The sequence below is a fragment of the Crocuta crocuta genome, unplaced genomic scaffold (genome assembly GCF_008692635.1).
Source record: "Crocuta crocuta isolate KB4526 unplaced genomic scaffold, BGI_CrCroc_1.0 scaffold59, whole genome shotgun sequence".
Classification (NCBI taxonomy): Eukaryota; Metazoa; Chordata; class Mammalia; order Carnivora; family Hyaenidae; genus Crocuta; species Crocuta crocuta.
In genome coordinates, this window is record NW_027551578.1 from 1,975,220 (window position 1) to 1,998,827 (window position 23,608).

Here is a 23,608-nt window from a genome sequence, read left to right on the forward strand (position 1 = left end):
AATAGAGCTTCACTTTTTAAAATTTCATACCATTTATTTCTATCTCTTGTCCTACAGAGCTGGCTAGGACTGCCAACAAAATGTTGAATGGAAGTGGTGAGAGCAGATATCCTTGCTTATTCCTAATCTTAGGGGAAAATCATTCAGTCTTTCACCTTTAAATATGTTAGCTGTATGATTTCCATAGGTGCCCTTTATCAGGTTGAGGAAGTTCATTTTTATTTCTAGTCTGCTGAGAACTTTTCTCATGATTGGGTGTTGAATTTTGTCAAATACTTTCCCTGCATTTATTGAGATTATCAAATGGCTTTTCTCCTTTATTCTGTTAAATTACTTTGAATTTAAAGTGCTAAACAAATTTTGTGTGTCAGTCAGTGTTCTCCAGAGAAATGGAACCAACAGGAGATAGATATAGATAGGTAGATTTTATATATCTATCTATCTAGATAGGTGATAGATAGATTGGTTGATTGAAAGATAATTTTAAGGAATTAACTAACGCAATTGTGGGGTTGACAAATCTGAAATCTGAAGGGTGGACTCGGACAACATGTGATATTGCAGTCTTGACCCAGAATTTCTTCTCTGACTAACCTATTTTTACTCTTAAGGACTTTAATTGATTGGGTAAAGCTTGCTCATATTATCAAGGGTAATCTCTTTTACTTAAAAGTCAACTGATTATAGATGCTAAGCACATCTATAAAATACCTTCACAGTGATCATATCCCTGGGTAGATTGACATAAAATTGACTACCACACTTGCATTCTTGGCATAAACCCCACTTGACCATGGTATATTATTATTTTAAAATATCACTGGATTTTATTTACTAATCTTTTATTATTTATTTATTTGCATCTATTTTCATGAAATATCTGTAGCTTCCCCTTACCGCCCCTTATTTTGGGGGAGGGGGAGGGTAATGTCCTAGTCTGATTTTGGCACCAGGGTAATGTTGGCCTCATTACAGAAGTTGAACAAGATTCTCCCTCCTTATAGGATTTTAATAGAACTCACCAGTGAAACCATCTCAACCTAGAGCTTTTTTTCAGGGGAAGATTTCAAATTATGACATCAATTTCTTTATAGGGATATTCAGGGCTTCTATTTCCTTTTGAATCACTTTTTTGTTTATAAGATCATGAGTACATTTCTTTTTTTTTTAATGTTTACTTATTTTGAGAGAGAGAGAGAGAAAGAGAGACAGCATGAGTGAGGGAGGGGCAGAGAGAGAGGGAGACACAGAATCCAAAGCAGGCACCAGGCTTTGAGCTGTCAGCACGAAGCCCGATGGAGGGCTCAAACGCATGAACTGCAAGATCATGACCTGAGCTGAAGTTAGACACTTAACCAATGTAGCCACCCAGGGGCCCTTTGAGTCACTTTTAATAGGTTATGTCTTTCAGTGAAGTAGTCCATTCCATTTAACTTACATGATTTGGCATGAGATTGTTTACAATAATTTTTTATTGTCCTTTTAATATCCAAAGGACCTATAGTGATATCCCTTTTTCATACCTGATATTACTAGTCTGTGCTTCATTGCATGTGTGTGTATAAATGAGGTGTCTCTCGCCCNAACTATTTGTAAAAAAAAAAAATTAGGTGTCTCTATTTTCAAATTAGCTTACCTAGGATTTTATCAATTTTACTAATTTTTTCAAAGACTTAGCTTTTGATGGGGCGCCTGGGTGGCTTAGTCGGTTAAGCGTCCGACTTTCGCTTAGGTCATGATCTCGCGGTTCGTNGCTTTTGAAACATCAACTATTTCACTATTGCTGGACCATTTTCTGTTTAATTGATTTCTACTCTTTTTTTTTTTTAATTTTTTTTTTTCATGTTTTATTTATTTCCAGGAGAGAGAGAGAGAGACAGTGTGAGCAGGGGAGGGTCAGAGAGAGAGGGAGTCACAGACTCTGAAACAGGCTCCAGGCTCTGAGCTGGCAGTCAGCACAGAGCCCGACGCGGGGTTCGAACCCACGAACCGCGAGATCATGACCTAAGCGAAAGTCGGACGCTTAACCGACTAAGCCACCCAGGCGCCCCAATTGATTTCTACTCTTTATTATTTCCCTCCTTTGCTCAAGTTGTTCTTCTAGTTTCTTATTGCAAAAATCTTAGATAATTAACTTTTTAAATCTTTCATCTTTTCTAATGTAAGCACTTTAAGCTATAATTTTCCCTCTAAGCACTGCTTTAGTTGCATATCACTGATTTTGATATGTTGTATTTTCAGTTCAAAATGTTCTCTAATTTCTCCCTGTGATTTCTTCTTTGGCCCATGAATTCTTTTAAAATGTGATATTTACTATCTAAATATGAGAGGATTTTCCAGATATCTTCCAGTTCTGAATCCCTGATTCAATGCATTTCAATCAGAGACCATACTCTGGATGAATTCAATCCTAATTTTATTGAAACTTATATGACCCAGCACATATTGTATCTTGGTAAACTTTTCACCTACACTTAAAAAAAACATTGTATGCTGTGATTGCTGGGTAGAGTGTTCTACAAATGCCAATTACATCAAGTTAAATGATATTCTTTTATATCCTCACTGATTTTGTACAAATGTCAATTATGTCAAGTTGATTAATGATATTCTTTTATATCCTCACTGATTTTGTACAAATGTCAATTATGTCAAGTTGATTAATGATATTCTTTTATATCCTCACTGATTTTGTACAAATGTCAATTATGTCAAGTTGATTAATGATATTCTTTTATATCCTCACTGATTTTCCTTCTCCTTATTCTATCGATTACTGAAAGGGTTGTAATCTCAAACTATACGTGCTAATTTGTCTATTTCTTTTTTTGGTTCTTTCATTTTGCTTCATGTATTTTGAAGCGCTGTTGTTGGTTGCATTACAGTTAAAGACTGCTATGTGTTCTTGATTAATTAATCCCCTTTTAAGATAAAGTGTACTTTTTACCCCTGACAATATTCATGGTACATAGTCTAATATCTCTGATAAAATATATCCACTTCAAATTTCTTGTGATTCGTGGCTGCCTGGTAGATTCTTTGTGGTCCTTTTACTTCTAGCTTATCTGTGTCTTTGTATTAGAGTGCATTGCTTGTGGACACCATCTAGTTGGGACTTGTTTTAGCCAGTCTAAAATTTTTGCTTTTCTAAAAAAAAAAATTCAAGTTTTATTTATTTTGAGAGAGAGCGCACATGAGCATAAGCAGGGGAGGAGCAGAAAGGGAGAGAAAGAATCCCAAGCAGGCTCTGTGCTGTCATCACAGAGCCCAACACAGGGCTCAAACTCAGCAACTGGGAGATCATGACCTGAGCTGAAACCAAGAGTCCGACATTTATCTGACTGAGCCACCCAGGTGCCCTCAAATTTTGCTTTTTAACTGGAGTTCTTAGGCCATTTGCATTTAACATAATTATCAATATAGTTGTGCATAAATCTACCAGCTTGCTATATGTTTTATATTTGTCCCATTTAGTCTGTTTTCCCTTTTTTCCTGCTTTCTTATACATTTTAGCATTCCACTTTATTTCCACAATTTATGATCTACACATCTTTCCTTTAATTTTTAGCAGGTTCTATGTGGTTTACAATTTGTATGTTAAAGTTAACAGTATTGCTTTAAATAATATGACATCATTTTATGTATAACCTAAGATCTTTACAGCAGTATACTTCCATTTCTCCTCATCTTTTCAATTATTGTCATATATTTTGTTTACTTCTACATGTTATAAATGTCACAACCCATTCTTATTATTTCTGCTTTAAACTATCTTCCTAAAAGTTTTTAAAACTCAAAAAAAAGGCTTTTACCCACATGTTTACTATTTTCTGCACTCTTCATTTCTTTGTGCAGATTCAAGCTTCTAAGTATCATTTTCCTTTAGCCCAAAGTACTTTGTTTAAGATTTCTTGTAATGTAGGCCAGCTAGTGATAGATTTTTCTGGGTGTGTGTGTGTGTGTGTGTGTGTGTGTGTGTGTGTGTGTGTGTGTAGTGTAGTTTGCCTTCAATTTAAAGGACTTTTCTTGCTGGTTATTAAATTCTAGGTCAATAGCTCTATTTTTCTTTTCAGCACTTTAAAGATGTTGCTGCATTTACTTCAAGCTTGGGAATGAGAAGCCTTTTTTTTTTCTTCTGACTGTTTTTCCAAATGTTCTCTTTATTACTGATTTTCAGTTACTTGTGGCATGCTGTGTATGTGTGTGTGCGTGCGTGTGTGTGTGTGTATCCTACTTGGGGCTTACTAACTTCTTGAATCTGTGGGTTTATAGTTTTTATCAATTTGGGAAATTTTGGCCATTATTTCTTCAAATATTTTTTCCATCCCTCTCTTCCCCTTCTGGGAATTTGAGTCCTTACAACTGGATCACTTAGTATCTTTCCACATGACTCTGCAGTTCATTTTTTCCCCAATCTTTCTGCTTCGTTTTGGATAGACTACTGCTGTCTTCCCGTTCATTTATTTCTGCAGTGTGTCATCTAATTTTTTTCTACTCCAGTGAAATTTTCATTTCAGAGAGTTTTATCTCAGTTCCATTTCTCTCTTCTTTACATTTTACTTTACACCCTTGAGGAGAAGGATCATATTTATTAATAGTGACTTTGAAATCCTGTCTGCTGATTCTCATCATCTCTGTCATTTCTGGGTTGGTCTTTTGACTGATTTTTCTTCTGTGTATGACTCCTATTTCCCTGCTTATTTGTATGTCTAGTAATTTTTGATTGCTGGCTGAACATCGTGAATTTTGTGTTTACCGCTATTTGTGAATAGGCTTGATCCTTTCATGTCTTGTTCTAGAGCTCCTTCAGCGCAGATCTTGAGTATCCTTTAGCCTAAGGCTAATTTAGCCCTGTCTCTAGTGCAAGCTTCTTCTAGGATCTCTGGTGAGGGCCCCACATTCTCAGCATGGCCTATACTCTGCCTGGATGGAAGCTGAGTGATTCCTGACCTTGTGTGAACTCTGGGAGGTCATTCTTGCCTACCTTTCACTCCACACATGCACAGGTTGGCTTTAGACAAAGAGGTTTTTTTTGTTTTAAGTTTATTTATTTTGAGAGAGTGCACAAGAGTGTGTGCACATGCATGAGCAGGGAAGGGCCAGAGAGAGAGGCAGAGAGAGAATGCCAAGTAGGCTCCATACTATCACCATGGAGCCTGACATGGGATTCGATCTCACAAACTGTGAGATCATGACCTGAGCCAAAGTCAAGAGTCAAACACTTCACCAACTGGCCCACCCAGGCGCCCCAAGGCTTTAGCCAAAGACTTACGGGATTCCCTATGCAGACCTCTGCAGATCTTACTCGCTGGAACTTTGCCCTTTCGATTCTAACCCTCTTGGCCTCCCCAATCTCATTCTCTTCACTTTAGCAAGATTGCCAACCTCTGTTCGGATTCCCTCTCCCTGTGTTGCAGTCCAGAAATTGTCTCCAACATACTCAAGGGGCATCCTAGGCATGCTTCTGGAGCTTTTACTCTGCACAGTTCGCTCCTGCAAATTCCAGCCGTCTTCTCCTCCCCCAACTCTTTCTCCTCAGCTCCATGAGACTCTGACAACGTGGTCTAGAAAATGCCTCGTGACAGAAAGCCAGGACAATCCTAAGGCTTATTCCACTTGCTTCCCTTCTTTTGGGATCACAGTCCTGCAATGTCTGCTGCCATTTTCTCCAATTTTCTAGTTGTTTATAACAAGGGGACTAAGTCTCATCCAGCTTTATCATGGCTAGAAGCAGAAATCTCACTTACTTTTCAGTAATTTTCAACTATAAAACTGTGTGGTCACATGCTTAGTCGGCCTCCTCCAGTAGAATGTAAGCCCCATGAGGGTAGCAACTCTGTTACTGAATGCACAGTGCCTAGTACCAGGCTGCAACACGGTAAGAACTATGAAGCAAACGATATATTATTGTAACCCTGGGGCTAGGTGTTGGCATGAATTGGTGAAGGGAGACACAATGGGGGTGTGGAGGGAGGGAAGTGGACCACATGACACAGACAGACCCGCCAGGGCCCATGTGGTTGCCAGACTTGCACTTGGATCTCATTACCAGCCAGGACTATTCCTGTGACACATGCTTTCCACTTGGACCTGGACATTTTTCACAATACAAGACTGGCAATAAATGCTTCAAAATGCTGGGTTTGTGTTAGGCTATGCTTTCCATAAGTTCTGTAGTGTCATTAGAAAATTTTAAATAATTTTTAAAGACCCACACACCTATTATTGTCTATGCTTTTATTGCCTAACGAATTCTTGGTTGGTGTAAACTTCAGATGGCTGTGGTAAAGGCAGCCAAGTGACATAATCATCTTCTCCTCCCAGTGTCACACAGCCTGGGTGACTTCTGTCTCCTGAGGAACAGGGTCTCAGGTACCACTAACTCCTACCCTCACTATCTTCCCAATCTGCTCAGTTGCCCCCAGCTGGTGTTACAGAAGTACCTGGATTAATCCAGTAGGCTTTACAGATGTTGGCTAATGTGCAACTGTAGTCCCACCAATTGCAACCAGAGACATGCCACAAAAGATGTAACCATTCCTGGCCATGGGCCACCTCAGACCTAACCTACCAGCTAAACACATGGGTTTCCGGTCTGAAGTGAGAGATCAGAACAGACCCCAATTATGAGAGATATCAAATTTCTTGCAAGTAGGCACTTACTGGCATGCGATCACCATTGGTGCATTCCAGATCTGTTGTATTTCTTCTTTCTGCTGCCCTTCTTTCCGCCTCCCGCCCTCCCATAGGCAACCAATCCATTGTTAAATGTGTCTTGCTTTATGTGTGCATTTTAAATTTATGCAAATGGTATTGTTCTGTGTTCCATTCCGTTTCTCGCTTGTTTCCACTAATGTATTTGCTCAGCTCCATCCATGTTGCCGTGTGCATATTTAATTCACTGCCTACCCAGCCGTCTCCCCAGTGACAGACAACCAGCTCACCTCCAAGTCCACAAACAGCACCGCAACAAGCAGCCTTGTAGACTTTCCCTTAAGTGCCTGCGCGAGAATCTCCTTCAGACACGTATCATGGAGGGGAAATGTAGGGTCACATGATAGACATCTTCTTGGCAAAATAGTGCCAGGTTACTCTTGACACATGGCTGTACAGTTTCCCTAACCCGGGGTCTCCCACCCCTGGCACTGTTGACATTCTGGACCAAATTATACTTTGTGGCGAGGGGCTGTCCTGGGCACCGAACGATGTGTGGTAGCATCTCTGGCCTCTACCCACTGGAGGCCAACAGTACGCTCCCCCTCAGTTGTGATCACGGGGGGGGGGGCAAAATCACCCCCAGTTGAGAACCACTGCTCTGTGCCATTTCTGCCAACACGTGGCATTAGCCGGCTAATTTTTTTCTCTGAGTCCCTTTTCACATGTTTGTTGGTGTTTTGATTTCCTCTAGTGTTAATTCTCTGCTAAGGTTGCTGGCCTCTTGCGGATTTGCAGGAATGCATGTGTCTCTTTGATATTGCTCCTTTATGGGAATTGACATAGCAATGACCTTCTCCTGTCTTTTCAGCTGATTAACTCTCTCCGTGGTGCGCTTTGCTGAGAGAAATCCTACGTTTTCATGCAAGAGATTCATCCATACTTTTGCTTTATGGTTTGTACTTTTAAACTTTTATTTAAGAAGTCCTTCCTTGCTCTGGGCCACAAAGTATTTCCCTCTATTAACTTTACACCTTTACCTTTTATCCTTTGGTCTTGACTTCAAATGGAACCCATCTTCTTTTCTTTTTTTTCTTAATGTTTATTTTTGAGAGAAACAGAGCGCAAGCAGGGGAGGGGCAGAGAGAGAGACGGAGACACAGACTGTGAAGCAGAAGCCCAGCTTCTATACAGCGTTGGGTAAGAATCTGTGCTTACATCTCTCCATGGGGTGAGCCCCCCCCTGCCCCCACCAGTCTGTGGTGCCACTTTGACTGTGAACTGAGTTCTCATATACACATGGGTTTGTCCTTGAGGTCCTGACCCTATTTCACTGATCTAATGATCTATGCTCAAACCAATGCCCACAAACTGCATGTCTATGGCCTTCCAACATGTTTTCATAAATGATACCACAAGTCCACCCTCCCATACTTCAGTGAATATTATTTCTCCATCTACAACTTAGTGTAAATTTGTCAGATTTCTCAAAACCTTCAGCCATGATTTTTGTTACGGGTGCACTAACTTCTATTGATTTGGGGAAAATGAACATTTTTATATTACAACATTATCCTACCCAGGATTATTCAGATCAAAAACTACATCTTCTATCTCCTTTTCACTGTTTTTTAATGTTTATTTATTTTTGAGAGACAGAGTGCGAGCAGGGGAGGGTGAGAGAGAGAGGGAGACACAGAATCTGAAACAGGCTCCAGGCTCTAAGCTGTCAGCACAGAGCCCGACATGGGGCTCGATCATGACCTAGGCTGAAGTTGGACGATTAACTGACTGGGCCACCCAGGTGCCCCTCCTTTTCACTGTTTTAAAGTTTTTCTATACCTGTTGAAGTTGCTTTCTGAATACCTTATATTTTTGATTGCCATTAGGAGTTTCTATGTTTCTATTTAAGTTTCTAGTTGGTATTGCCACTCTAGATGTCGAAATTGATCTCATATCCAGAATTGCTCACTTGTTCACCGCTTGAATTCGGGGGGGCGGGGGGGGTGGTTCAGAATCACTGTACCCTCCTAAGGTGTTTTCCTGTTGATATCAAGGCACCTGGAAGGCTAAGTTCATCAGAAAACGGCATTTGAGCACGGGCTCAGACCAAAGAAAATGCTAGAAAAGCACCATTTAGATCCCCACCCCAACAGAGGATATTCTTGTCCCCCCAGATTCAACATCTTCCTCCTGACTCCATAATGCACCCAGGTATATTCTGCCTCGACGCTGATGGCTCCTCCTTCCTGCGTTGAAACTTCATACATATATATATGTAATAAATGGATATTAACATCACATACTGAATCATCATACCTATGAGCTTGGGAGTTATTCTGCCTCCTCTCACAATGCATCCATACAATAATCCAAATACTTGTGGTCCCAGAATGTTCACCACAACCAGCAGGTCAGCAAGTATAATCACTTGTTCACCCAGGAATCTTTGGTCCCCGAGGCAGCAAGGCCCCATGGTGCAGGATCAAAAGTTAGAAGTCTATCGGCCTGAATCACCGTTTTCCTGAGAGGTATTAATTTTAAAAGCTTTTTTATATGGAAAATTCACATCTAGGGGCACCTGGGTGGCTCAGTTGGTTAAGCGTCCAACTTTGGCTCAGGTCATGATCTCANCTGCACTTTAATGGATGAATAGGATTAACCGGCCATGCTTAATCTTGTATTTCTTCCAAGAAAAATCCATCTCAACCAGGTTCAAGGTGAAAGCTTTCAGGGAGATAGCATCTGCTCTTCTGAGTCAGTCACTGGATGCGATAAGCTTGTCTCTGGGAAGATGTGCCATGGGCTCCTGGTAACCTGGGGTGACAAGGACCCCCCCCCCCCGCAACAGGGTCCAGCCTACCTTTCAGCTACAGGCCTGTCTGTGTATCTCGGCCACCGCCTCCCACTAACCTGCAGGGGGTGCTGCGTCCGGCCTGTGCACAGCAGGCTTCTCGAAGAGGTTTCTTGCTCGCTTAACTAGTAACAACCCTTTCTTCCCTGAGCTCAACAGCAATCACCACGATGGGTTTCCTGACGTCAGCAGAGGCCCCAAAGACACACACCTCGCAGATCTTAAATGGCTTTATTAAAGGTTATTAATATAAAATACAACCAAGTTACAAGTCGTCAGTAAGAATTTTTCATGTTTTGGAAAACGTGTATCAAAGGAAGGGAGGTGCAGAGAAAGGGGGTGGCTCTGACATCCATGTGGGGTGCGGCGCGCGGCAAGGGCTGGGTGACTGGCCCCAGCTGTCCCCAAGGGGCAGCACTCCCAGACCCAGAAAGCGGGGTAGGGACCCCCAAGTGGAAGAACTGAAACTGGTTTCTGACTTCCTGGGGGAGAGTTTACGAAACACAGTCACCCGGAGGCAGACGCTACATCCGTGAGCGGAATCCCAGGTGTGCAGAGGGGGAGCGGGGGACACCCCAAAACCAAATACAGGCTTCAGCTGAAAAGTGTGTATTTTTATAATAATAAATATAAACTTATGGTTCTAGAAACTTCATCCTGATACCGGGGGTGGAGAGGAAGTGGCAAACCGAAGAGCTGAATTTTTCCTTTCTGAACAGACTCCCGGGGCGGGGGAGGGGGGCAGCAGACATCTCTGCCCAGACCACCCGGGGTTATTACGAGAAGGATCTGCAGGTCAGGCAGGATGGGGACTCACCAGCCTGTGTCCTCCAGGCCCCGTCATGCCTCCTTCTCCGAAGCGGAGCAAAGCAACATGACTTGAGGATTTCCTAAGTTTTGATTTCACATTTCATCTCAGGAGGCTGCTCCATCATGAAACATTAAGCACTGTCGTAAGTGATCACTAAACACTCTGGGTAGCGGACCCCGGGTGGCACCGGTGGGGGTCGGGGGAGGCAGAGGCTTTAAACACCGCCCGCACCCCCTCAGCCCCCGGGAGAACGTGAAAGGAATAACTGGGCTTTACGAGAAAGTCAGAAAGAAATGAGAATTGTCTCGCAAGAGAACAGACAGATCGCCATGGGCTCACCGTCCCCGGATGTAGCTCTTCCCTGGCACAATCAGCATCAAGAAATACAAACTCACACCTGTACCTCTCTCTCTCTCTCTCTTTTTTTTAAAGGAACCCTGTTTTTAAGCACGGGTTCTAAAACAGCCCCTGCCCTCCAGGCTGGAAGTGGAGGCAGGTGGTAAGCCCGGCTCTGAGGCGCGGTGGCTGACGCTAGGGGCTGGCACCCTGCCGTGCTGTTCCAGCTGGGACTCCTAGGTTCCCTTCCCCCTCCCCGCCACGCTCTGAGCCTTTTCTCCCTCGCATGTTTCAACTATCCCTACATGGTCCCAGGAGAAATCCGTCTTTGCCATAACGCAGCCAGTCAGCACTGTAAGGAAGGTCACATCCACACCCCCAAGGGGCCAAATGAGGTTTGGGGACATCGTGCAATTGGCAGAAACCAAGCCAAACGTTGGCCGGGCTGCAGCTTTGGCAGAAATATTCCTGGGGGAAGAAAGATTGCCACGTGCTTTACCTTGGCGCCAGAGAAGACGCTGCGGACAGCACTTAAGAATGTCATAGGAGGCAGAAACGCATGTTTAAAAAAGACACACTTGGAGACTGGAACCGGGCGCTCTCTGGCAGGGCGCGCAGGGGTTAAGGCTTCAGGTGAGGAGAACACAGTGAGAGGCCACGCGGAAGTCACACTCGGCACGTCGGGCAGGCTCTCGCAGCTCGGGGTCATCAGTCAGGGCACGGGCTTCCCAGGGGAAGGGCCACGGTCCTGCTCCCCCTGCCCCGGCCACGACTAGGGCAGGGCCACCTGGCCCTGGCGGCCCATCTGAACCGCGGTGGGCGGCAGGCTCACACGGAGACGCCGTTGATATGACCACAAGGGTCCGCAGGGTGCTGGGGCACTGCAGAGACGACGACTCCTGCTGGTGGTCAGGGATGGTGGATGAGATCCATTAGGAGGCTCTAACCAGTCCTTGGGACGAAGGACGTCCACGGCCCCTGCCAGCCTCCTGCTGGAAGGTTCTACCCCATAACCCAACTGATGAGAAGGGCTCTGTCCTCCAAGCCCTGGCATCTGTCCTCACTCCTGCAGACGCCCAGGACCCGGAACCCCCACCAGGGCCACAGAAGTAGCAAAGAACCTCCAAGCAGAAGCCAGTAGACACCAGAGAAAAGTGGCAGCCTTACAACCTCTAAGTCTACATACAAAATAATGGAAAGTTAATACAAAACTTTTATACATGCAGCTCTTCCTAAACAACGACTAGTTTCAGTACGTTTTGGGGCGGCCTAAAACCATCTCTGCTCTGTGCCAGCAGCGGGTCTTCTGGAAATGACGAGAGGGTGGAGCATGGCACACGATGCAAGAAGTGTGGCGTCAGGAAGCCCCGGGCGTCAGGGAATGTTGGGTGGGAGTGGGGGAGGGGCGCCACCTTCCCGTGGTCACAGCCAGCCGGCCGCTAGTGCCAAGGGAGTGCGTCGCCAACCACCACCCGGCAAAGTTCACCCCACTCATTTCAAAAGGGGAGAGGCTAGAGGAGAAAGAGACGGAAATCGCTTTTATGGATTTTCGTGACAACACGGTGAGAAAGCATTCTCTGAGGCCGGGGCACCACTGGATGGAACTGGGAACAGAGGCTTTATTCACGAGACCTACCGAATGCCTTTACAGTCTTTTAAAAATTCCAAATGTAAAACTTCTGTTATCAAATCATTGAAAATAGCATATATATCTGGCCTTACGAAAAAAGAGAAAAATCTGGAAATCCGGACAAGGCGATATTTGCCAGTTTCCAAACGAGTAAGAAAAGAGTGTACAGAAACCAGGAAAATACATGGGGAAATATTGCCCTTTTGATCCTCCTCCGCCACACCACTTTGGAAAACATTTAGGGGTTCTTGGTTTTATTATTATTATTACTTTGTTGCCGGATACATTTTACCAGTTGTCCAGAAAATCGAATCCTGTCTTCAAGACGACATTGCTTGAGGTGACCTGGGGGAGGGACATAAACAGCAAAGTAAGATACATTTTTTTTAGTTGTGTATAATCTAAAAACAGCATCTCATTTAAACTGACCCAAATGAGATACCTTGCTTCCATCTCAGAGGCTCCCTGACCTCCATTTGCCTCAGTGCTTGGAACCAGAAAATGAAATAAACTTCAGTGTGCGCTACACGCTCCGGGCTCCCCCTCCGTCCGTAGGCAGGTCTGAGAGCAAGTTTATAGACCGAGCCACAGAGACAAGGGGAAAAATGTATCTCCTCTACCTGTGCATGGACAGGCATGTTGGAACTTAGTCGTCATGAATTAAGAGGGCAAATGTCAGAGACAGTCTTTCTACTGCTTTCTAGCACACACACAGCGATCCGCCGGTGGGCTGCAGCCTTCCTGGGGGACGACACAGTGACACCCCACCCTCCACGTAGCTGGCGAATGGCAAACCACGTATGTGGACACAACAGCAGCAAAGGACGTTCCCCGGAAGCCTGTCTCGGGCCGACGTGGCTGCATCTGCCAGTGACGCAAAGTGAGCGCCGCCGGACTTCAGGCAAGCCGTCCCTCTCTCTGCTTTCCTGCTGGGTCTCTTTGGTGAGGCTGGCACTTCACTCTCTGCTTTGCACTCAGACATCTGTTCTTTCCGATGATTTCACGTGTGGTCTCTGACTCTGCCCTTGCCCTATGCTTTCCTGCGTCTCTACCATTACGACTCCCTCACGCTTTATAGGTCAGAGGAAGACGCCGGTGCCAGGTGTCAGAGAAAGATCACTGGGGAGGCAGAGAGCCTGGCAGGTGTAGAAGAAGGAGCAGGCGGGCAGGAAAGGTAGAGACACAGAATGGAGCCAAGAGATGGAGCCAGGAGCCACAGGAGGCAGGATGGGGAGGGGCCGAGAGCGCTGGCTTACGAGGGTGGGTATGCCGAAAGAACGGGCTGGAAAGCTGAGGTGCGGCGGATGGAAGGTGGGTGGGGCTCCTGTCACAGCCCTCCCCCCCTTCTTCGGGAGGACAGCTCACAAGGTCATCTGCTGAGAGAGGAGTGGGAGCACCTGGGACCCCATTCCAGGAAACACCCAGAAGATGACCACAGCTCAACAAGACAGGACACAGCTGTTAAAATTGATTCGAGCCAAAACTGGTCAATGAGCAATACGGTAAGGTAGTCAACATCAACATGGAGACATGCAAATCCAAACCACAAGGAGGCCCACAGATACCATCTGACAGCCACTAGGGTGGCCAGGATCAAGAAAGAAAACACGGGGAGGTGAGGAAGTGGAAAAAGCGACCTTCTCGCGCACCCCTGCAGGGAAGTAAAATGGTGCGGCCACTGTAAGAAACAATATGGCGGCTCCTCAAAGAGCCAAGCACAGAATCACCATACGATCCATCCATTCCTCTCCTGGCTGTATATCCCACAGGATGGAAATCAGGGACTTGGAACAGATCTTTGTACAGCCGTGCTGACAGGGGCATTATTCTCAAGAGCCAGGCAGCAGAAGCCACCCAAGTGTCCGGCGGCGGACAGAGTGGATAAACAATGGAGGTAAATCCATACTGTGGAGTATTATTCAGCCTTCAAAAGGAAGGCAATTCGGACGCATGACACGATGCGGATGAACCCCGAGGACATTACGTGGAGGGAAATAAGCCAGTCACGAGAAGATGGATACCATCTGATTCCCATGAGACACTGAGGGTTAGTCACCTTCCCGAAAATATAAAGCAAGATGGTGGCTGCTAGAGGCTGGGGGAGGAGGGGAGAGGGAGTTGTCTAGTGGGTGTAGAGTTTCATTTTCCAAAGTGAAAGAGTTCTGCAGATGGATGGTAGTGACGGCTGCGTAACAACGTGAGTGTATCTGATACCACCTCTGCTGGGCGGCAGACTCCATGTGATGCATTTTATGTTACATATATTGAACCACAATAAACATTTTTAAAATATGTATTCAAAGAAAAAAAAAAGACAGCCAAAGGAAAAAAAAAAAAAGAAAAAGACAGGAGCGCCTTGGTGGCTCAGTCGGTTAAGCATCCAACTTCAGCTGGGATCATGATCTCGGGGTTCGTGAGTTCAAGCCCCACATCGGGCTCTGTGCTGACAGCTCGGGGACTGGGGCCTGCTTCGGATTCTGTGTCTCCCTCACTCTCTCTGCCCCTCCCCTGCTCACATTCTGTCTCTGTGCCTCAAAAATGAATAAACATTTAAAAAAAATTTTTTAAAGAAAAAAAAACACAGCCACACCAGCAAGGCGCACATGGTGGGGTGTGTGTGGCAGGGTGCCCCCTAAAGCATGCCTGTCTCTCTTGCCAATAGGAAACTTCCCTAGGCTCCAAAATCCAGACCCAAACCTAAAGAGCACTCTCTTGCTCCCTCTGGCCATCCCTATGTGTGAGTAGGTGGTTCCTTTGGAACCCTCCTGCCCTGCCTGCCTCGGGACTCACACGACATGAGTGTCAGGAGGCACTAATGTTCCCGGGGTGTGCTGTCCATCTCTAAGAGGGACGGGACATAGGACCTTGTCTAGGGTCTCACCCAGGTTCATGAGCAATCCAAGATTTCCCCCCCAGAAACAGTTCTCAGACATGCCTACCTCCAAACTAGGCTTCCCTTTGAAATATAAGGACTTTTGGGGTGGTTTTGTTTGTTGATGCACTCTTCCAACACTAGATCCCTTTCAAGTCCTAGCCAAACCCTTTGCTTCCTCTTCACCATCTCGATCTCTAACTTAAGCAATGCAGACCGACTGGTAAAGACGCTGGCCGATGCTCCCACAAAGAAATGGGAAAACACTCACATCCTTATTCTTCTACACCCTTATTCACCTTCATGACACACTCCTCCTCACCCAGTGAGCCTCCCAGATCCTTCTTTTGCTTCCCTCCAAAAAGAACTCCTTCCTTAGGATTCCTCCCTGGACACATAACCCTATCCTGCTTGGAAACGAGGAGCCAATCACCCCTTGCGGCAGGAGTTTCCTGTGGCCCCTGAGAACAAGAGTGGCCGCTCTTGGTGGAGCCTCAGGGGTCCTGACCGCTTCCTCCGTGCCCCCTTTGGGGCATCTGCCCATCCCTTCCTTCCTAAAACTCCAGCCCAACTTTACAGACCCCTTGGCGGAAGGGGCGTCCAAATCCCTCCTATACTGACCGCCTCCCCCCTGCGAGCTCCTGTGCTCACAGCCCTCCTGAGGGCCCTCCCCACCTCACATTCATGGGGAAGGGCAGCAGGCATCCATGGCACACCACACATAATGGGCAAATGAGTCATGGCACCGAGGTGGACCCATGAAACACGCCCCCTTGTGGATTGGTCAGTCACCCAGCTGAGCAACAACCCCGCTCTCCAGATCCCAAGAGCCGCCCAAGGAACAGGCAGGGTGAAGAAGAGGGAGGGGAAGAAGCAAGCGTGGGCATCGGTGGCCCACCCGTCTTGTGGGACACCTCCCAGGGTCACCCCTGGAGAAGCGGGCCCACCCACCTGTGTAGGCATGGGCTCCGAGAACAGAGAGTCTTCCACATCTTCCACGTCGTCCCGCCCGGCCTCGGGAGAGGACAGCTTCCCCTCGGGCTCGGATGGAGTGGCGCTGGCACAGGCCTGGACGGGCTGGGGTCTCTCGTCAATGCCGACGCAGGGAAGACCCCGCTGCTCCTGGCGGAGGTGGCTGGGCCTTTCAGCCTTGGGCTCCCTGTCCTTCAGGGCGGGGTCCTGACGGTAACAGGCAGGCAGGACCTTTTCCCCTTTCTCCATGGACTTGATCTGGCTGGGGGTTAGCGACTGGAACTCGGCCTCAGGCCCCTCTCCCCGGGAGCGCTCTGCATTGATCTTCCAGAAGGAAGCTTCCTCTTCCTTCCGGGCGGGACCCAGGGCATCCAGGCTGGAGGACTTGCCGCCCTGGGAGGGCCGGAGAGCCTGCGAGCCCTGGGAGGTTTTTGACGGCTGCCTCGACTCACCGGCGGTGCCGCTGCCTGGCTCTTGGATGGACAAGGAGCAGACACTGAACTCCATCTGACTCTGCAGCCGGGACACAGAAAGGAGAGAACCAGCCTTACAACCCAGCACAAGGGCTGCAGCAGCTCAGGCCTCCACCCGCCCAGCAGCATCGACCCCGGGGGGGGGGGGGGGGGTGGTCCATCTGCTGAAACCGTCTGCCCCCCCTTCAGGACGGCCATCAGCACACCCACCGCACGGGAGCCCAGCCACCCAGGCCCCCGACCGTGCAGAGGCTCTGACTCACTCTTGACCGAGGCCTCGCTGCCTGGTGAGCAGAGTACCCCTTTGTCTCGTCGGGACTGATTCCAGCACCTTCCAGAGAAGGAGCTGTCTGGCAGCGATGGCCCTCTCTTGGGGAGGTGATTAAGAAGGTGCATAGCCCAGCCCAGCCCAGCCCAGCCCAGCCGTGAAGGTCTGCACCGGTCCCCACTGCCCAGGCCCTTCGATCTTGACGTGGGGCGGCGGGGTGGGGCAGACAAGCATGAAAGAAACCAACAGAGCCAGACCCTGCTTTCCTGGACAAAACCACAAAGGTCAAGGGTGGGCCTGAGTGCGGCCTCGGAGCCCGGATCCGCCCAGCCTCGCCTGACACTCCACCTTCATGTCTGCAACAGGAGCATATGTCTGTGTGGCCCAATTCTCACGCAGAGGCCCTGACTCCCAGAGTGACGGCAACAGGAGGTGGGGCCTCTGGGAGGTGATCGGGCTGAGACGAGGTCATGAGAATGGGGCCCCCACGATGAGATCCGTGTCCCTCTAAGCAGAGACACAAGACCAATGATCTTTCCACCCCACTCACGGACACAGGAGGCAGCCATCTTGCAAGCCGGGAAAGCGGGTTCTCACCAGAACCCCACTGCACAGTCACCTTGACCTTCCGGCCTCCAGAAGGAAGGTGAGAAACGAATGTCCATTGTTCAGCCCCCAACTCCCTCCCCCGTGTTTGTTACAACACAAGCCAAGCGAGACTGTGTGTCATGTACAGGGGTCCCCTCTGCAGCTCTGACCTCGTCCAGGTCCTGGAGGCCAGGACAGCGCCCCCATCCCACCCGACTGTCCCAGAAACACTTTCCTTGATCCGAGCCTGCTCTGCACAGCGGCCTCTAAAAATGCCAGTGATGTGCCGTCCGGAAGACACAGCATTAGATGGAAGGAAACCCAAGTCTTGTTTCCAGGCCAGAACATGTCGGACGAGGGGGCCTCCCAGGCCTGCAGTCTGCCGCCTCTACCGTCTCTATGATCAGTCCTGAACCATCCTGAACATTCCCCTTTCTCCCTACTTTGCCCTCAGACTCCTTTCTTCTTCTTCTTTTTTTAATAAAACCACGTGGATAATACATGGAGTTTAGGAATTAGAAAAGAGAATTTTTTTCCTTTCGTATTTTGGGGTAACAATTTGCATACACATATTTTATGAAGTTGCGATTCTGCTTTGCATGTGACATGGGGTGGTGGTGCTTCACCTGCTCACGAGCACCAGCCATGGTGTTATATGTGGTCTCTATGACCATTATTTGTACTGGGTCCAAGCTATTTCACGGAGGAGCTGCCTCATCGTCTCCTTAACCATTTTCCTACTCACGGACAATCTGCTACTTCTAATCTGTGTTACAACTATCTTCATCCACACAGCTCACGCCCGGGTGGACCTAATTTTTTTCAGATCGACTTCCGGAAGTGAACTATCAAAATACAAAAGCTCTAAACTTTCCCTCTTTTACGGTTCTAGATGCACACTAGCCAATCTGTTTTCCGGAGTTGCCTCAATTTCTCACGCCACCAGCGATGATATATATCTGAGTATATTTTCAGTTCCTGTTTCCATGTGGAAATGGCAGGATTTAAAACTGTGCTAACTTAATGTACAAAGCATGGTTCTTTATTATTGGAATGCGTATTCCTTCACCTGACAAAGAGCACTCACCCAGACCCTCACCAATGGGCACTTGCATGTGTGTTAGTGAAAGGATGAAAACACTGCTTTCCATGTGCAAACCACACATGCTGAACCCAGAGAGTGGCCTGAGGTCTTGGTCTGAGGCTTCTCCGAAAGCCTGGACTCTGGTGGCGGGAGTTCTCTACTCAAGGCTTGTAAATGAGATGGGATGGAGCCATGAGAAACTAAATTCGAATCACAAGCACAGGCTGCCCTGAAGCTGGCCGTTGTAACAGAACGCCAAGGAAAAGACATCAGAGCGCTGGCTCAGACATTCACAGATGCTTGAGTGCATCTAATGCATCGGGCACTTTTTCGTTGATGTTGAGCTGGTTTTTTATTTTTTAAGTTTATTTATCTTGAGATAGAGAAAGTATGAGTGGAGAAGGGGTAGAGAGAGAGGGAGAATCCCAAGCAGGCTCTGCATGGTCAGCTCACTGAGACTGAGTCAGGGCTCGAACTCACAAAACCGTGAGATCATGACTTGACTGACATCAAGTGTCAGACTGAGCCACCCAGGAGCCCCTTGGGCTGGGCTTTTTGTTGTTGTTGTTTTTTTAAATTTTCGTTCTACAAATGGGCAAATGGAGATTTGGAGCAATTCAGTACACCGGCCAACCTGGATCCAGTCATAGATAGAAAAACCAGGGGCCACCAGGGACGATGTCCACATAAGATGTCCACATAAACACCGGAGAGCCTTGTGCATGGCAGGACTTCTATAAGCATGTGAATGATCTAATTTGCCTTTTTAAAGTGCTGTTTTTGAATGAACCATTGTCAGTATTCTGCATATCTCCAAATTCCACAACAGAATACATAGACTGTGGGCACAGAGATGACGGTTTCTTTAAATAAGCAAGTTGCTAAAGATACCTCGGAAGTGGAGACCAAGGCTTAGAGCAGAGTTGACTTCGATCTGGAAATTGCAATGTAAGGAAGGCACTTAAAACTGAACACTTCATCAAGCCTCAGGCTTTTTTAGGATCAGCAATTTCTCCAGTGGGATCTCTGCTCAGAAGCCTCTGGAAGGCTAGGTTGAGCAACTGTCTACGTGGAAGGCGGCCATGGACGGAGCCAGGGATGCTGTGGAGAGGAGGCGGTCACAGTGGTTCCCAGACTGCTTTGGGCCATCGTTGGAAAGGCGCCCAAGCCGCACTGGCTGGACGGGACATCTGGCTGAGGCTGTGCCCATGGAGCCTTAGCCGATCGAAGGCCATGCGGCACTCCTCAAGGGATAGTGTCACCTGGTCAGAAGAGAGGGCTATGCTAGCATTAGTGCCTACTTGCTTCTTAGCTTGCTAGAATGTCATGAAGAGGTAACAAGAGAATGTCCCTCAGGGTCTGCAGCTGAGTGAACTGCCTGGTGCAGAGCACGTGCTCAGGAAACACAAGCTCCTTTGCTCTTCTCCCGAGTTCTGCACGGGGCATCGGCAATAGTCCCAGTGGGTCCCCTCTGGCCTCTGGCTCCTCTCACACCTTCCTCTGGCCACCAGGGGGTAATGGCGCGTGATATCTGTTGTCTGCAGCAGGGAAGCGTAGCAGAGCTACGGTGAACACTCCTCTGGAGGCCCCATTTTGGGTGCCCAGTGTCAGGCCATGGAGTCCAGGCTGCAAAGCTCCTCCCAAATAGTGTGGCCAAGCCACTGTCCTGTCCTATGGACTTCCCCAGAGTCTGAAGTTCAGAAACTGCTGGGGACTATCCCCCTCACCTTCCACCGTGCCTCTGAAGGTCACGCCATAGCAGAGGCTCTGAGAGACAAGTGTGAGGGGTGCCCTTCTGACACTGGAATACATCAGTGAGCAGGACGGGGACAGACCCGTCTCATGGAACTGACATGTCCCACAGGGGCCACTTCTGGACCCTGTGATGACCACCAGAAGGTGGAAAGTGCAAAGAAAATGAAGTTCCGTGCGCCATTTTCTTACTTCTGGAAAAAAGGCTGTTTTTCCTGATGTAGAGAAAGTGGTCTTGGGAAAGGAGATGGTGTCAGCCGCGTCCCCCAATGCTGGGCAACACCGAGCCAGGGCCCAGCAGATGGACACAGCTTGTGAAGAGCAGCCGACAGGTCAAGGACTCCAGCTCCCCTGCCCGGGTACAGACAGGAAGTCGGGGGTGGGGGGATCCACCTCTGCAGTGTCACTCAATCTTTGAGATGGGAGATGGGGGAGTAAAGAAGAACCCCTCCCCCTCACAGTAATGGTGACGGCCCACCCCCGACATCCCCGGCGCTACCTAAAGCCCCAGGGAGGATGTGCAGAAGGATCTGGTCCAGCCAAGCCAGGACTGGGCGTCAGTCACCCCATGTGGGGAACTGGGTCTCAGCTGGCCACGTCCGTTCTAAAAACAGAAAGACCACAACTGAGCCCAGTATCTATTTTTACACTCCACTCACTGGAGAGGAATGTGTAATATTTCAGGAAAGGGGGAGTGCGTGCAGCCAAAACTAACTGTTTGTCTTGGCAACGTCCGACACATCTAAATTGTTGAGACAGAGGCTACGAAGCGTTGTCAGGAAATATCATAGTTTACTGGAGCAAATCGGAATAAATCCACAGGCCATTTAGCATCTATGCTTCCCACTTTCCCTCCAAGGAAGGAAGAGCAAAGATACAAAAAACTTTTAGAATCACAAAACCAGTAGAAGTGACAACCTGACGGGGAAGGCACAGCATGACTTGGCCACTGGACACTGGGACCATCAGAGCCTCCAGGCCAGCGGGGGAGGGGCAGGGCCTGCTGGACTCCCTGCCTCCAATCCCAAGGCACTGGGCTCGGACCAGGGACTAGATAACATACTCTTATGCTCATCCCAGGGAGCAAGGAGCCCTACAGACACGTGGATTAATCCTGCTCTGGCCCACATGCCCACATGTCAGGCAGAGTGAGCCTGGGGAAAACCCAACTGAGGCCCAAGAGCTGGGAGGTGCGCCGGGGCCCCAGGTGCCCAGGTTACAAGGTTCAGGGATCGATGACAGCCTCCGCCCTCCAGGGTCTCATCCTCTCACGGGGACAACAACAGCAATGCCGTGTTTTCATCTAAGAGGCAGCGAGGGTGCTAGAGCACAGGGGATGGATACGGCCCTGGGCTCGGATGTCTAGTCTACACCCCACACTTTATGCCTTGATTTTCTTGGCTGTAAAACGTGGCCGTGGTGAGGCTCACACGAGAGAATGCACTGAAGGTACTCAGCAAAGGGTGGGGCAGGGCGTGGGAGCCGCTCACCACCACCATGCTGGGGAGAATCGGAAGGGTTTGCAGCGGGCCTGGAGGACAGACTGGACCCTCAGAGATGTTTGGGGTGGGGGTTGAGCAAAGGCACTGAGGCAGGAGAGAGCACGGCCCCTGGGGCAGAAGAGCACAGTGTCTGGGGGACGGGGCTGAGAGACATAGGATATACCAGCAGGAAAGACCCCTGGGGCCAGAGGCACCGGGCTACGGCCACCTGGCTGAGGGAACAGACACAACCCTCCACACATGGAGACCCAGGAAAGGTCAGGGCATCACAGGGATCAGCTCTGGGGCTCAGGAAGGCGAGCCGGGGACAGAACAGGGCATGGAAGAGGGAGCCGTGACTGCTGGGCAGAGACGAGGGGGTCTTGGTGAGGAAGGTCCAGGGACCTCAAGCAGCACGGGAGCCACCCTGTGCCCCCGTCCCAGCCTAACTCCCAGTCACAGCCTTCTCTGAGCCCCTGCTGAAATCCGGACCCCTGCAAGAGCAGGGACACTGACCTCCCAGGGGTGAAAGAGTCCAGCGTGTGTGCAAATCCCGGACTCCGGGCACAGCACACGGGACGTATGACATCATTCGCTGATATTTCAAAAATTCAGCACGAAGCCTCATAAGCACTTACTCTTCTTCCCAAGGAAGGGGCTGGAAGGCCTCCCTCCTCTGGGAATGGTTTCTATTGGCCCTCAGAGACCTTTTGATACAAAAAGAAATCAAGGAACCGATCCCCACCAGCCATCACCATCCCAAGATGGACAGAAAGCAGCCAGACAGCTGGGGCAGGGGGAGGGCCGCGTGCTTTGAAGGGGGGCTCAAAAGCCCAGCGAGCCAGCGCCAGGGCCCGACCTGCCTCTAGAGACATCTCCTCTAAGTTCCCCAGCCCAGACCCACTGGGGAATGCCAAGAATCCTCTCTGCTCCCTGCCTCCCCTTCTCTGGAGCATTCCAAGTGCTGAGTTTCTTCCTCTAGAAAGATCAGTAGCATGAGAAAGGAATCTGCTGTGGGGGCCCACAGGCACCCTCTCCGCCGGCTCACCCGCCAGGCTGACAGATGGGTGGGAAGGATAACCACCACTCACCCCCAGCTGGGGCGGGCAGCTCTCCCTCTGAGCCTCCCCTCCATCATGGAGGAGGGCAGAGACACAGGGGCGCCTGGGCAGGTCAGCCTCAGAGGGACAGGCCCCAGGCAGGGAGCCGCCTCAAGCCACCTCCTGTCTGCAGCTCTTCAAAAAGGGTCTGGCCAGTCCTCAAGGGAGAGTGTGACAAAGCCCAAAAAGCAAGGAGGCAGGGCGCTCCAAGGTAAGGCTGGGGAGGCGAGTGGTGGGACTTTCTAGAACTCACTGCCGACGTGTGAAAACAGAGTAGACAAGCTTCACTGCTCTCCAGAACGTTCTCTATTTTGTCTCCACAAGGTTCTAACACTAAACTACGTTAAGTCCAACTTCAAGAGAGCAAACCAAACGGTGAGGATGCCGAGGGAGCCCGCGCCCATTGGTTAAGTAAGCTGGTTCTCTGTGAAGTGGACCACATCGATGGACTTCTGGAGCCTTCTCAACTGACAAGGTGCCTGAGGGGCCTGGCTGGCGGCCGTGGACCGTTAGCACCAGCACAAGTGAGATCCGCATGGGACAGTTAGTTGTCCTCATCGTTCTGGAGACGGCTACGCCCCATCCCGGCACCCGCTCCAGCCACTGCCCAGCCCTGTGTCACAATGTCATCTGCAGCAAGTTAATAATAGATGGAACATCCTATCTCCAAAATAGCAGGCTCAGTAATATTTTACAAGGTAAATTCTTAATCGAGCTGATATTCTCACGGGGC

At 48.7% G+C, this 23,608-nt stretch overlaps 1 protein-coding gene across 1 annotated transcript in view; it reads right to left on the reverse strand.

Moving 5' to 3' along the window:
- Nucleotides 1-9,722: 9,722 nt before the first annotated feature.
- The window catches only part of CUNH1orf198 (chromosome unknown C1orf198 homolog), a 29,830-nt gene continuing 15,944 nt past the window's right edge, over nucleotides 9,723-23,608 (reverse strand). The window contains exons 3-4 of the mRNA XM_077751671.1: nucleotides 16,109-16,642; nucleotides 9,723-12,630 (exon numbers count right to left, since the gene is read on the reverse strand). Coding sequence (XP_077607797.1) covers nucleotides 12,574-12,630; nucleotides 16,109-16,642 — 591 coding nt within the window. The 3' untranslated portion in view covers nucleotides 9,723-12,573. The remainder of the gene's footprint in view (nucleotides 12,631-16,108; nucleotides 16,643-23,608) is intronic.